This window comes from Crotalus tigris, unplaced genomic scaffold (genome assembly GCF_016545835.1).
Source record: "Crotalus tigris isolate CLP2741 ecotype Arizona unplaced genomic scaffold, ASM1654583v1 scf7180000017588.1960692, whole genome shotgun sequence".
NCBI classification, from domain to species: domain Eukaryota; kingdom Metazoa; phylum Chordata; class Lepidosauria; order Squamata; family Viperidae; genus Crotalus; species Crotalus tigris.
In genome coordinates, this window is record NW_024096494.1 from 368,944 (window position 1) to 383,050 (window position 14,107).

The 14,107-nt window shown below is 39.2% G+C and overlaps 1 protein-coding gene across 7 annotated transcripts in view; it reads left to right on the plus strand.

Annotated features, from left to right (window-relative positions):
* The window catches only part of DENND2A (DENN domain containing 2A), a 65,874-nt gene that overhangs the window by 18,224 nt on the left and 33,543 nt on the right, over positions 1-14,107 (plus strand). For 4 of the 7 annotated variants that reach the window (XR_005558943.1, XM_039361945.1, XM_039361895.1 and 1 more), the window contains exons 2-4: positions 4,418-4,484; positions 10,958-11,056; positions 12,693-13,868. Coding sequence is in view for 6 of the 7 variants with exons in the window: in XM_039361945.1 (XP_039217879.1) it covers positions 4,418-4,484; positions 10,958-11,056; positions 12,693-13,868 (1,342 nt within the window). In the remaining variant the exon portion in view is untranslated. Of the gene's footprint in view, positions 1-2,393; positions 2,757-4,417; positions 4,485-10,957; positions 11,057-12,692; positions 13,869-14,107 lie in introns of those variants that run through there. The other 3 variants (XM_039361925.1, XM_039361918.1, XM_039361934.1) reach the window with 2 other exon arrangements.

Consider the following 14,107-nt stretch of genomic DNA (forward strand, 5'->3'; position numbering starts at 1 on the left):
TTTTTTCTCTATTTCTGGTCAGATGAGCCAACCTCCAGCTAAGTATTGCTATACCACCTCCAGATTGTACTTTCTGATATTATCTGTGAGCCCCAGAGACAGTCTTCAATACAAATTGATCTGGATGCTGCGGTTTTGCTTTGTGGCATGCCATCTTTCCATTTCATATGTTTAAGTTAAAAGAGATGGGAAATCTGACAGGAACCAACAGAAGTATGTACTGGTGTATTGGTTCTAAGAATGCAGTGTTGTGAGGCCCTTCCTGAACAAAGATATTCTGTTCTCCATCAATAAAAATAAACAACAGACATTCTAAAATAGTAGTTAGAATTGAAGTTAAAGTGATGGAGTGGGCAGAGATGGCAAAATTGACTGCTTTAATGAAATAGAAGAATTTACCTAGTTTTGTTAATACTTGGAACAGCTTCTGGTTTTTGTGATCGAAACTGAAAAAGTGAAACTTTGATTTTAGGTTTTGATGACTAGAGTGACTTTGTTATAGAAATGGTTTGAAATAATTGTAAATGTAAGGCAAAAGATTGAGGTTGTAGCTTTTTTGTGTATTTTACTGCACTAAAAAAGTCAGAAATCACAATTTTTTCTTCGTTTTTCTTTGCACTTCTTTCTTCTTTATCTTTCCTAACTTTTGTTTCTAGTTGTATTTTATCTCATAGCACACTTTAATAAAAATATTAAATGGAGCTAATGCTTTTGACTGAAATACTCCTTCATATTCTGTCTTCTGTATTTTATAGATCAAATATAGTTTACAAGAATTGATTGAAACTATTTGCACTATTAAACTACCAATAATATGGGTTGCAATTATGGGGGCAGAGAGAGTTTAGAATTTGCCCTTTCAGATCCACAACATGTCCTTAATGTTCTTTCTGTAGCACTTATTTTTTTGATTTTTGAGACATTATATGGGCCTATCTTCTAGAACATTTAGTATAGAGATCAGTAACTTTTAGTAGTTATGGAAAACACACATGCATAGGCATACATGACTGATTGCTATATTCATTGTAAATAGAAAAAGAGGATGCAGGTCAAATGATGGGGGATTTTAGATTGCTCAAATGAACTACCCATAGTTTCCACTGGAAAAAACTTCAGGATGTGAAGTCCTGAGAAGCCACAGAGTCATTGTGGATCTGGACAGGACTTGAAAGCAAAGCAGGGCTAGGGATAGGAGATTACCACGAAATACCAGAAGAATAGGAAGATTGTAAAAAGGAGAGACAAAAGAGTTTCCTTGCAATTGCCAACATGGATAACTCAGAGCAGACTTTAACTTTTAATTGTGAATTAGATGTAACACGTATATTATTTTTTCAAATTCCTGTTTCACATTGTCTATATCAGTGGTTCTCAACCTTTCTAATGCCGCGACCCCATAATACAGTTCCCCATGTTGTGGTGACCCCCAACCACTTATGCATCACTGGGTGCCAGGGGCGTGGCCAAAGAAAAGGGGAAAAAACTGGCGGACAGCCTTGTTTGGCGACCCCTGTGAAATGGTCGTTCGACCCCAAATGGGGTCCCGACCCACAGGTTGAGGACCACTGGTCTATATGTTGTTGTTTTTAAATGCTGTCTTCAGCCTTTCCCAGATTGGTATCCACTTGTTTATGATATAACTCCACAAGTCCTGTTGGCTTAATTGTCAGTTTAAGTGGACTATTAATGTTTGATAAGGAGTGTATTATTTCTATTCAACACTACTTTGGATTTGTACCAATGGAAAACAAAATGCATTCATTTCTGGACCATCACGTATCATCTGATTTCTATGAAAACTGATGCAATATTGTGCATAGTTTCATTATATTTAGAAGATCTATGAATTTCCTGCCTGTTTAATTATGCCAATTGCAGAGGTTTTTTAATTTGCAAGGCCCAGAGTCGTCTTTGGTGAGATAAATTTGATTAATAAATCATAAAATAAATTGCCTTTATTCATTTGGGGTGGTGGTGGTAAAGGAAAGATTGGCAGTAATTGAAATAGATACCAGTTTTGTTTCTTAAAACAAGTTTGTTTTGTTTGTTTTCTTAAAACAAATTTCACAGAACCCTGTTTTCAGTATGATTTTTCTTTTAGGTAAATATATATATTTAAACTGTGAAAGATTGTATATCTTTATTCCAGTGTGTTTCTCATAACAAAATGCAGGGAACATCTCTCCGCTCAGTAAAGCTGAAATGGTTTGAATAAAGTTTTGCTTTGGAGCATAAATACATAGCAAGCAATAGAAAAGGAGATCCTGCCTGGTTGAACATTTTCTTGGCCAAACTTGCCCAAAAAAACTATACTATTTTGTTTTGTTTTTAAACATACAGTACTGGATTTTTTTTTTTCTTAGTTAAAAAAAACTTGAGCCGGTGGGAAAATAAAGCTGTCTTCAAAGAATCTCATTTTTCTTGTCTGATCACTACATATAGCCTTCCCCTATACTTGGTGTTTTCCTGATATGTTTTTCTGCAGTTCTCACCAAAAACCATGTTTGCTGGAGATATTGGCCTTGAAGTTCAATCTAGGGACCAAAATTCCATATTGGGAGGGTGGAGAAAATAACATGAAGCCAGGACCTGCCCCATGCACACCAAAAGCCTCGCCAGGAAGTGTCCAGAGAAATTCTTCCCTTAGAAAGAAAAGTAATCCATCCAAGGATTTAGTTCATCAGGATAAGAAAGAAGGAAAGAAAGGAGAACTGAAATTAGAAAAGCAGTCAAAGAGCAACTGCTGGTGAAAGGTGATTACAGCTTATTTCAAGGCTATTTCCTGCATGCCAGTGATAGGAGAGTAAACAAACGCCTCTTCAGAAGGGGGAAAAAAAACAAACCCAGGCAGAAGCTGATGTGTGGAAGGAAAGGGTCATCACTGGGTCTTCTTCTGCCTGACAAGAGGAAGTGCTTGATCACGGGGCCCTGGGAATCCAGAGCAGGCGTGCCTGTGAGGGGTTGTGCTCAGCCACTTGCTGTTCTGAAGTTTTCTTCTTGCTTAGTGTCCTTCCCACCATCCATCTAATCAGAGAGCTGCTTAGCTTCTTGTATTCCTTCTGGATGGTTGTGCTTTGTGTGCCTACTCTTTTGCAAGACAGGGTTGACATTCCTAAGACTATTGTGCTGCTCAGAGGATCCAGCTGTGGCTTGACCCCCCTCCCCTCTTGCCAATTGATATCCCTTGGAAGCTAGCCAGAGGACCATCCCAAGGTGATAGGCCACCTGTCTGCTCTTTCTTTGATTCTCCATCATGATATTATCTGTTCTTGTCTTTGCAAATTGTTTCCCTTCCAAACATCTGATGGAGAGTTTGCTTGGTCCTGAGTTTTATCTCAGGGCTGCAGTCAGAACATATGAAGTAGCTGTAAAGCTATGCAGGCTTTCTGAAATGAACACTGAGCACTAAAAAGCATTTAGAAACAATAAACTTGCATGGAACAAATCCCTTTATGTATTAAAATTTTGAAGAGACCAAGCAAGAAAAAAAAATTGAAACAGTCAAGTCTTTTACGAGTATGAGAGAAGGCTTATATTCTTTCAAGAAGAATTTATATTAACTACATGTTACCACTTCACCTTATAGGGAAAAATATATGGGGGATCTTTGTTTTTGCAGCAAAGTTTGTTTTTAAAGAAACTTTCTTATTTTTGTTCTGATGCATATATGCAAACTATTTTATAACCTTCCAATCTGGTGCGATCTAGTAGAATATTATCTTGAATGAATGTGATACATACAGATTGTCCTTGCTCAGCAACTGTTTGAAGTTATGACCTTACTGAATGAAGAGGCTTAACAACCCTTGCCTGTAGTAATGGCCACTGCATTGCCCCTGATCAAAATTTAGGTTCTTGGAAGCTCACATGCCCTTTTGGTCCCCTGCAGACTTTCTCCTCTTTTTTCTCAGAACAGAAGCTTAGTGCAATTGATAAGGGGTCTGTGGGTCCCTGGTTCAAATTTTGTCTCTGATATGAACCTCCCAAAAATGATCTTAAATATGCTAAATTCCCCATCCCTAGCCTTCTGTCTGTAATGGGATAGGAGCTACTAACTTACTTAAGATTTTTAGAATTCTGTATTGGCCAATTATGATTGGACACACAAGGAATTTGTCTCCGGTATAATTTGTCTCATTTTATAAGAAATAAACTGGGATTCTAGATGAGAAGCTTTCTGGATACAGGGTAAAAAATGTAGTTGGATGGGTTTGATCATCAGTCTCTTGATTTGCAAACATCACTTAGGGGGTTGTGAGGTATCATGGGAGATGGAGCCCCATGAAAGCTCACCCTTATCCCCACTTCTCCACCCTTTCATATCTTGGACTCCTGAGAGGAGACTTTCTTTCTGTGTCCAAACGTGCCTGAAGAAGTACTAGCTGCACTCTTTTATTTTCTGCCTGTCTTCCAGATTGGTTCTGCAAGATCTCATGGGCTTCAGAGGCTTCAGGGTCATTCCTCCCTTCCAAAAGGATTGTGTAAGAGACAATGAACTTTTTTTCCTACCACAGAAAAGTCCCTCCTCTCTCCCCCTCCCTCCCTCCCTCCCTCCCTCCCATCCTCAATTTTGGCTTATGGGTTTAGCATAATGCGCTCTTGAGAAGCAGTGAAGGGGGTGAGGTGGAGGGCTGCTTTTCAAAGCAAAGTGGGGGCAGGAACCTTTTCCCTTCCTTTGCAGTGAATGTGGTGCAGAAGCCCTTTCCACTGTAGCTGTAGAATAGAACTTAACTTTAGGAAGAACAAGGGAACTGTGGCCTCAGCTAGCACCAATTATTCCACAGAAAATCTTTAGAGATCCTATTCATCCTTGGCCTTTGCAACAAGGCACATTGCCTTCTGTTGTCCTAGGAATGAATTGAGCTCATTAGGAGCCTTTCTTGGTGATCAAACAATATCACAAAATGCCCAAGGCTTTCAGATTAATGGCCATTGCTGTCATCATCATAAAATCTCCCAACATGTTTCTTGTGCTACCACGAGATTGCATTAACAAAGTACTGTATGTTTTGATAATCCTCAAAGAGGGGTTTGCTGATTTCCTCTCAAAGATAACTTATTTTATTGTTTTTGTTTGTTTGTGTGCTTGTTTGCTTCTTAAAGTGAAATGAAAGAAAAAAGAAAAGAAAATGTAACAAAACAACATATGGATCAAATGTGGTATATTCCAATTACTATATAGCAGGGGTGTCAAACTGCTGGCCTGCGGGCCAGACGCGTCACGTGGAAGCCGCACCCACCCAATTGCCAGCAATGGCAAACTCCCGATACGTTGCACGACGTCACGTGATGTCGCGAGTTTGACATGTCTGCTATATAGCTATATAGTATAGATTACTGTTTTTCTGTTTTAATGTTTGTGGAAGATACGGCATGGAATGGATAAATACATGCGGAGAAGTGAAGTGGAGGTGTAATTATAAATGAAAGGGCTTACCATCCAAGGAAATTCCCTAGTTTGCAGGATACCAAGGAAATCAATTTCTGGAGGAGCCAAGGATTGATCCCACCATGATAGTGATGAGATAAGATGTGGAGAATATATGATTGTAGTAATGTAGGAGGACAGTGTGAGTACAATAAAATAGAACTAGTTCTTCTGGATTTGCTTTTTTGAATGAACTACCTTGCAAAGCTGATATCAGTTTTGTGAGTCTGAAATCTTACTATTTCTTGAGATAAGGAGGGCCAAAGGGAGAAGACAATGCTTTTATGTTATAGCACCAATGCTAGAATATATATTAGAGTAGACCCTATCTTGCCAGCCTTCTGTAAGGCAGTTAAGATTAAATTATTCCAGAATGACTTTTGGACTTGAACAGTCATCTTACTGCTACATTATTCAATGTTGAGTTGTGTTTTGTTGTAGAACTGTTTGTGTGTTTATTCATTCATTTATTCATAGCCACCCATCTCAACTAATGTCTCTGGCCATCTCTATGGCACCTTCATTTATTATGAATTAGTAGCATATAAATGAAATTGATGGCATATAAATTTCAGAATAAGCAAATAAAGGTGTCGAAGTATGAGTTGCTGCAATGTAACTTGTGAATGCATATGACAGTAGGAGTCTGAAGTCTCTTGATAATTTTATGTTATTCTCCAGTGAATGGTGATAGAGAACAAATCAGGGATGAGTTTGGGGAAAATTGTACAATATGGTGAATGAATAAGGGAAAATTTATCCCATTATATGATATGAAAGGATGTATGGGGATGATGTAGGAGAGTTGGAAAAAGTGATAGGCCCATTCAGAAACTCGAAAATAAACAGGAGAGGTGACTAGCACATATCTGCTTAGCAAAAGTGATTGTTTAGAATCACATTGTTTTGGGATTTGTCCTGAATACATAACTTGAGTATGAATCTGTGTGCACATACGGAGGAAGAATAATATTAAAAATAACAAAATTAAGAGAATTAGTATAGGATATAAGCGTAATGAGAGGTTTTGAATGTTAGATGGACTATTATTTGGTGGTAAAAAAAGTGGATCATTGGGGGGAAAAGTAGGCAGAAAAGAAAGGGAAAAGTAGACAAAATTATAATAAAAGTATAAATGTAAGAGTCTACCAGAATGAATGAAAAAGCCATACATTGTGAATATGTTGAAAAATTGTAGGTCTGCACATGATACACCAGAAAAATGTTATGAGATTAAAATAGGGTTCAAAGGGAGTAGTAACTGTGCAACTTTATCATGTATGTGAATAGTGCATCTGTGTCTGTCAATTGGAAGAATGCTGTTATTGTTCTCCTGTCCAAAAGGAAAGGTAGCAGGTGTGAATGCAAATATTACAAGTGATTCTGTTAAGTATACCTGGGAAACTGCCTAAATTCTGATTGAAAGGGTACTAGAGGTGCTAGTGGATAAAGTTCTGGAAATGCTGATGGAGGGATGGCAAAGCAGATTTTTGCTCTTCTGCAGGTCATTGAGAAATGTATATATGTGAGAATTTTTTTTGTTAGGTTTATTGATTTATTAAAATATATGACAAGAAGAATAATGCTGAATTGGGAAATGTTTTCTTCAAATACAAGGTTCAAGATATGATGCCCTGCAAATATGCTGGGAATCCATTTGTCTGAATTCTTGGTACCCCGGCTATGGACAGGCTGTTAGAGCAGAGGTCCCCAACCTTTTGGGCACCAGGGACCAGTTCTGTGGGGAGAGGTTTTTCTGCGGACCGGAGAGTGCATGATTTTGTGTGCTGCCTGCATCTTGCAGATGAGGCTTTGCTTGTTTGTGGGGCCTGGTTGCTGGCATACCGCAGCCTGGTACTGGTCCATGGACCGGGGATTTGGGCCCCCTGTTGTTGAGTAATAGGAATTCTAATGCCAACACATCTGGACAGCACTAAATTGGAGAAGGCTATTCTGAACAGTTTGAATTGTTAGATACAGCAACAGACTATCCTGGGAAATAGCGTTATTTCCTTTGTTGAGAAGTTTCGAAGCAAGAGTGGGTTTGTTGTTTCTTGGAATTGCCATAGTTGTTGAAAGACTTTCCAGCTCTATTATTCTGTTCTATATTCTATTATGTCTTTTAAATTATTCTCTGGAGTCTGTCAATCTCCCTCTTGTGCTATTGGAGATTTCAAAAGAAGGTAGAGTTTCCTGAGTACAGCATTTTCTCCCAATTAGCCCAACAGTATGCCAATCATTCAATAGCTAAAAAACACTCATGGCACACTTTCAGCAATCAGGCAGAAAATCCACAAGAATTAAATTACCCTTTGAGCAATGTCTGGCTCTGTAAAAGATGCTGTACTATGAATTGTATTGTCACTTGGACAAAAAATATTCTTTCAATCTATGGCATTTTAATAGGTTTGCTTGGCAGCTTCAGCTCTCCAAACACTGACAAAATAGCAAGACATATGTAGCCTCTCCAGAGTAGCAAATCATGAGTTCATAACATTGACTGTTACTAGATTACATCCAGGTTCATTCATACAGCATACTTAGCTAGATCTTGGGGCTGAGGGGTAAAGAAGGACTCCAAAACCAAGTTATCTGAGTCAGTCATCTAACCTTGAGAGATTAGTTTTAGCTTCAAGAAAGTCTGGGCTTGTTTGAGCTAAATTAACTCCCCCATGTTCTCTCCAATTAGTTATCTGAAGAGTAATCCAGCCTTTTAATAACCATGAGACAGATGAAATTCTGTCAAGGTCCTATAAAGGTGCAGTTTCCTAGGCTCTCTGGCTCAGTAGATATTTGGATTTACACACAAACGCATCTCTGCAACCCTTTAGGGCAGTGTTTCTCAACCTTGACAATTTTAAGGCATGTGGACTTCAACTCCCAGAATTCCACAGCCAGCAATGTTGGCTGTGGAATTCTGGGAGTTGAAGTCCACATGCCTTAAAATTGTCAAGGTTGAGAAACACTGCTTTAGGGAGAGTAGAGTAGATATAAATGGGTATTGAAAGATTGATGCAATTATCATTCCTCTGTTGTTATAAAGTCTGAGAGATCCCCTTCCTACCTATAGTAAACAGAATCAAGACAAGGCAATGTTGAACTTCTTTCTCACTTTCTCACCTCTTTCTGGTCTAATCCAATGTTTACATAATAGCTTCTTTGGCATTTTTTCCTGAAGGTTACATTCATATTTCTCCCACCAAAGGATAGCTGGAAACTCTATTCTCTTTAGCAAGGAAAATAGAAAAAAAAATCACAAAGATACATCTCACACTGATTAATATGATGTCATTTATTATGCTAGTGAATAGATGCAATCTGATCCTTCCACATAAAAGAAGGGAGGACCCAACCCTCCACATAGAAAAAGTGAGAGAAAGGGACAAGAACATTGCTGCCTTAAAATTGCCTATATATCACAATTGATGCTGGAACAGTTGCGTTTTTGACATTTATTTTCCTTCTAACATATGCAGATAGTCCTTGTTTATCAGCCATTCATTCAGCAATTGAATGTTATGAAATCACTAACCAAGTGGTCCTCATATTTGTAGCTGTTGCAGCATCCCTGTGGTCACATGTTTGTGATTCAGGTGCTTGGTGACTGGTTTGCAATTATGACATCAGAACCTCCTGCGGTCACATGATCACCATGTGCAACTTTCCCTGCTTTCTCTCATAAACAAAGTCAATGGGAAAGCCATCAGGAGGTTGCAAATGGTGATCACATTACTGTGGGATGCTGCAATCATGCAGAATTCACCTAACAGTGGCAACTGGGACTGCCAGAACTGCCATCATGCCTTATGATTACATTGTTTAGCAACAGAGTTTTTTTGGTCCCAATTACCATCAATAAGCGAGGACTTAGCATCATTTTGTTTGGATTCACAGTTCCCAGTTCAAATTGCAAAGAGGAAATTCTGGCAAGATGCAGTCATCGCTTCCAAGCATTTTTGGAAGGAATTCTTCAGTTCAGTTGGACCTTTGGCTTACAGGGCAACTACCGCCCATGGAATTATAGGGTATCAACATACTATAGGTAGCCCAGTCCTTTGTATAGGCCAGTGGTTCTCAACCTTCCTAATGCCGCGACCCTTTAATACAGTTCCTCATGTTGTGGTGACCCCAACCCTAAGGGCTCTCCAAGTGCGCACCGACGCCACCCACTTACCCACCATGCCCGGGGCTCAGCGCGCCTCGCCTGTCCTTGCCTCACTTCCGAAGGTCGCCGGCCTGCCCGGCTCCAGCTGGCTGGGGAGGGCGGGCAGGAAGGCCGCTCCGCCCAGCCTGGTTGGAGAAGTACCCAGGCGGGGAGAGGGAGAGAGAGAGAGAGAGAGAGCCAAGAGGGCGACATGTGTTTTCCGATGATCTTAGATGACCCCTGTGAAAGGGTCGTTCGACCCCCAAAGGGGTCACGACCCATAGGTTGAGAACAGCTGGTATAGGCCCAGACAGCTTGTATTATAACCTAGAGGTATTTACTGAGTCAAACAATTGCCTTGAACCACGATGTAGATGACAGATAAATTTCATAAATAAAATGCAGATTAAAATTCTGCTTGAAACATACAGACAAAGTAAAGTATAAGACCTTAATTTTTTAAAAAACAAAGCCCAGAAAGCTAAATACTGAAGTAGGTTCAGGTGAATCCATGAGTACAGTAGTCAATTTTCCATCCAGAGTTCAGCCAGTTAATTCAAGCAGAGGAGAGACAGAGAGATGGGTTCCTTGCTTAACCTGGGTTCTGGATCAACTGCCCTAGCCTGCACCAATATCTCTTTGAATGCCCCTTTTCCCAATGTGTCCTCTTCCGTTAATTCCCAAAGGGCAGGCTGAGAATCTGTTTAGTTTCTGAGTCTGAAGAAACAGACTGAACTCAGTAACATAGTTTTACAACTGTAATTGAAATGAGACCCCTTTATGTCAGTGTTGGCAGCAAACTTTCCAATGCTCTCCAGCAGGGGAGCAGGATCCAGAAGCAATGGGGAGAAGGGCGGCTGAATTAAAAAAAAACAACCCTCAAAAACCACATGATCCTAATCAATTGTTGATTACTGTCTTATCTTCATTGTTTTAAATTGCATTTTGTTTTCTAAAACAAAATTCTACATTGGTGACAGTACAGTTAATAATTCTGTTTCTAACATTTCTTCTGAGCCTAATCACTATCCCTGGCTTTTAATTAACAAAGCTTTTTTTCCAGTCTGTGGGCCCCAGATATGATTGTGCTAAGGATTATGGGAGTGAAACAATGGACCACCCAGAACAAACCAAGTTGGGGGAAAGTGTTTTCATAGAAAGCAACCTAAACAACTACTGAATAATTATAGCATCTCAAAAACTGCTCTTCGAAGAAGGGGGATGAGCAACGGTATGAATTTAGGGATCTTATTTTCACCTTATTTTATTGAATAAATCCCAATTGTCTGTACATATAGACATATAAAAGAGTATCTGCTGCAAATCACGGGACAAAGCACCCAGCTTTTTATGAATGTACTGCTTTATGTGTTTCTTCCTAGGTGGCCTGCAGCCATGCCAGCTGCTGACACGATGACAGGAAGTGCCGCCCCCAATGTGGAGAGCAAGCCTGAAATCATTATTTGCAAAAAAAGTGAGAGGTAAATATTCTTAATGTTCTGTTTGTGCTGATTTCCAAATGAAGGAAGGGTAGGCAGGAATTTAACATAAGTAGTCCTTGCTCAATGACCAGTCACTTAATAACTCCCAAATAGTTAGTTACAACTCTTCCTCAAAGTTATGACTGACACAACACACACACACACACACATAAAGTCATATTTTGGGTGCTTGGCAATTGGCTCACTTTTACCACCATGTTCTGGCAAAAAATGTCCATTTGAAAAAATGGATTCTCTTTAACTACCACGTGGTTTGCTTAACGACTGCGGGGACTCATGTTACAACCATTGTAAAAATGGTCATAAAACTGAGTCAGGTCACATAACCCACTTAATGACCGCCATGACTTACAACCAAAGTGCCTTCTGTTGACCTCAGCTTCACTGAGGCCCTGGTGAGGAATTTATTTTATTGTTTTGGATAAGTGTAGGGAATATCTATTCTCCATATTTATTTCTGTTTTATTGTCATTAATCATGGCTTTAGAAACTTAACCAGGACATAAAGTAGGGGAGAAGAGGGGAAAATTTAAAAGAGACAGTCAAATTTATTCATAACTTTTTTATTCGACCCAAGACCCTGACCTGGATTTTGGAGGCTTTGCTAGAAATATAAGCCCTAGTATTTCAGTACTGGACAAAGAAACATCGTAGGCTTTTTGTTATATTAATATGTTTTAACTACATGTGCTAAACTGATCTTTTTCTGTTACTCTGGCTGCAGCTTTTATTGTTTATATTTAGGTATGAAACAAATCCCTAATATACTGTAAGCTGTGGAAATAGTCACTTTGCATATAATTTTATATGCTATAAATAACATATAAATCTTAAAAATGTAATAATAAGTAATCAATTGCAATTTAAAATCCCCCTGTTTAATAGCCCCTCCTTCCAATATCCTATTAACCTGAGGATAAGATTTTAAGAATCTCTCAGCACTAAATTCATCTCTGGAGCTGCATATCATTAGTTTAGCAGCTTCATATAATAAATTGTTAAGTAGAAAAGTTTTCAGTCTAGTTTAAACATATATTTAAAGTCCATGTGCTCTAGGTATTCAAAGTAAAGGCATGAGTAGTGTCCATACAAATATTTTCTTAATATAGATAACCCATTTAGGACCTTAAAACTAGGATCTTACCTAGTTTAGCTTTTAAGAAAGGGGATTTTGAAGAGTTTCCATACACACTCAGGTTAATCTGCTGATATAGGGAAAGGGAAAAATACCAAATAGTTTTAAGTTGACAAATGAGAAATATATTTATTTTGGCATCAGCTTTGGAATGCTCAAACAAATGGATTTATGAAGAATAAATGTGTTTTGTTTTAAGGTGCTACTGGACACTTTTGTAAATAAATGAGGTGCTAGATATTAATGTTTTACTGAAAAGATAGAAAAGCACTCCTCTTTGCAGATAAATTTAGATTAGTGGGAAGACAGTAAAAAAAATTACAGCAAAAACTATTTAATAATTCTGCGCTCCTGTAACTTTTAAGTTAAAATGTCATACATTTAATATTCAACTAAATATTAAATCCAGCTTACGACACTCTACTGAAATGATGAATATCAACCTGTAAATTTCTTCTGACACTTTCCCTTTTTGCCTAGGATCAGGTTTGCAAGTGTAAATAATACAGCTGCAAAAACAGGATTTTGGGGTGGGCTTTCAAAGCGTAATTGGTCGGAGAGCGTCGCCTTCACACCCAAGCTACTGCCTAAAGCAGAACTGAAAACCATAAAGAAATTGATGCTGGATCCAAGACTGGACTGTTTTCAGCAGAATATGCTAAGTCCCAAGATGATAATTGGAGATCCATCAGTAGATCTCAACATGCGGGAAAGTGGCAGGATTCTAAAGAAGCAAATGGGTGGTTGTCAAAATCTTCGGACTGTTGGGAAAGTCAACTTGAAAAACAAGCCTTTAAGTATCAAGGACAAGATTTCAGAATGGGAAGGAAAAAAGGAAATTCCAGCTCCGGTGTCCCCGTGGAAGGAGGAGGACCAAAGTATTAAAGAGGAACCCAGTCCAGTTTTGGGTGTAATGGAGAAGATGACTAGGAATAGTGTTGCAATGAGAGAAGTGGAGAATAAGAGGCCCCCAAATCACAAGGGACCAAGCAAGGAGGATGAGAGGCCTGTTGGAACTTTTAAAAATGCTGGGCAGCATGTTGTAAGGAAAACTGATGTGAAATCAAGGGAGGAAGAATGTAATTTCAGTGTGGGTAAATGTACTGAGTTGAAGGACAGTAGGAAGGAAGTCCAGAAGGAGAACCTGTCTGTCTTGAGTCAGGTCAAGAAGCTGGAGCAGGCCTTGAAGTGTGGGTCAGCTGAAGCCCAGCCCCAGCTACCAGGTACTTATTATTCTCCACATTCTCTGCAAGAGAAGACAGGTGAGGATCAGGAGCCATCAGAAGGCCAGGAAAGTACCAACCGCCTAGAAGTAAGTAAGTGGCTCCTTGGCTTGGATACTGAAGCCAGAGAACCAATCTTTGGGACTTTGGAAGAGGTGAAAGCATCTTGTGTGAAATGCAGATCTCACAATGAAGAAAATGTATATATGGAGCCTGGCTTGCCAGAGAAGAAACCTTTTATCAACCCGCTTCCTAAGCCCCGACGGACTTTCAAACACGAAGGTGAAGTGGGGTGGATTCTTCCTGCTCGGAATAAGAGACTCCTTCCCCCTCTCCCTTCTATTCCACCCCCTCCTCTGCCTTCCTCCCCTCCCCCCTCAGCCATTAGTAGAAGACTGAGGAATGGAAAGCTTAAGGCTAACGCAGATCACAGGTATTACTATATATTGATTATATCTCTTTCTCTTATAGTGTGATTTTTAATGAACAATATAATTTTTTATGTATTCTGCTACATAAAGTGGAGATATACTTCTATTAAATTTACTCATACCGTGGGTAGTGGGACTAAGAGAATGAACTAAAAACTTCACGAACAGATAGATTTTGAAGAGGGATTTGGAAGGAATGAGAAGTGGATTCATGCAGATATTCTGGGAATCAATCCAAGGC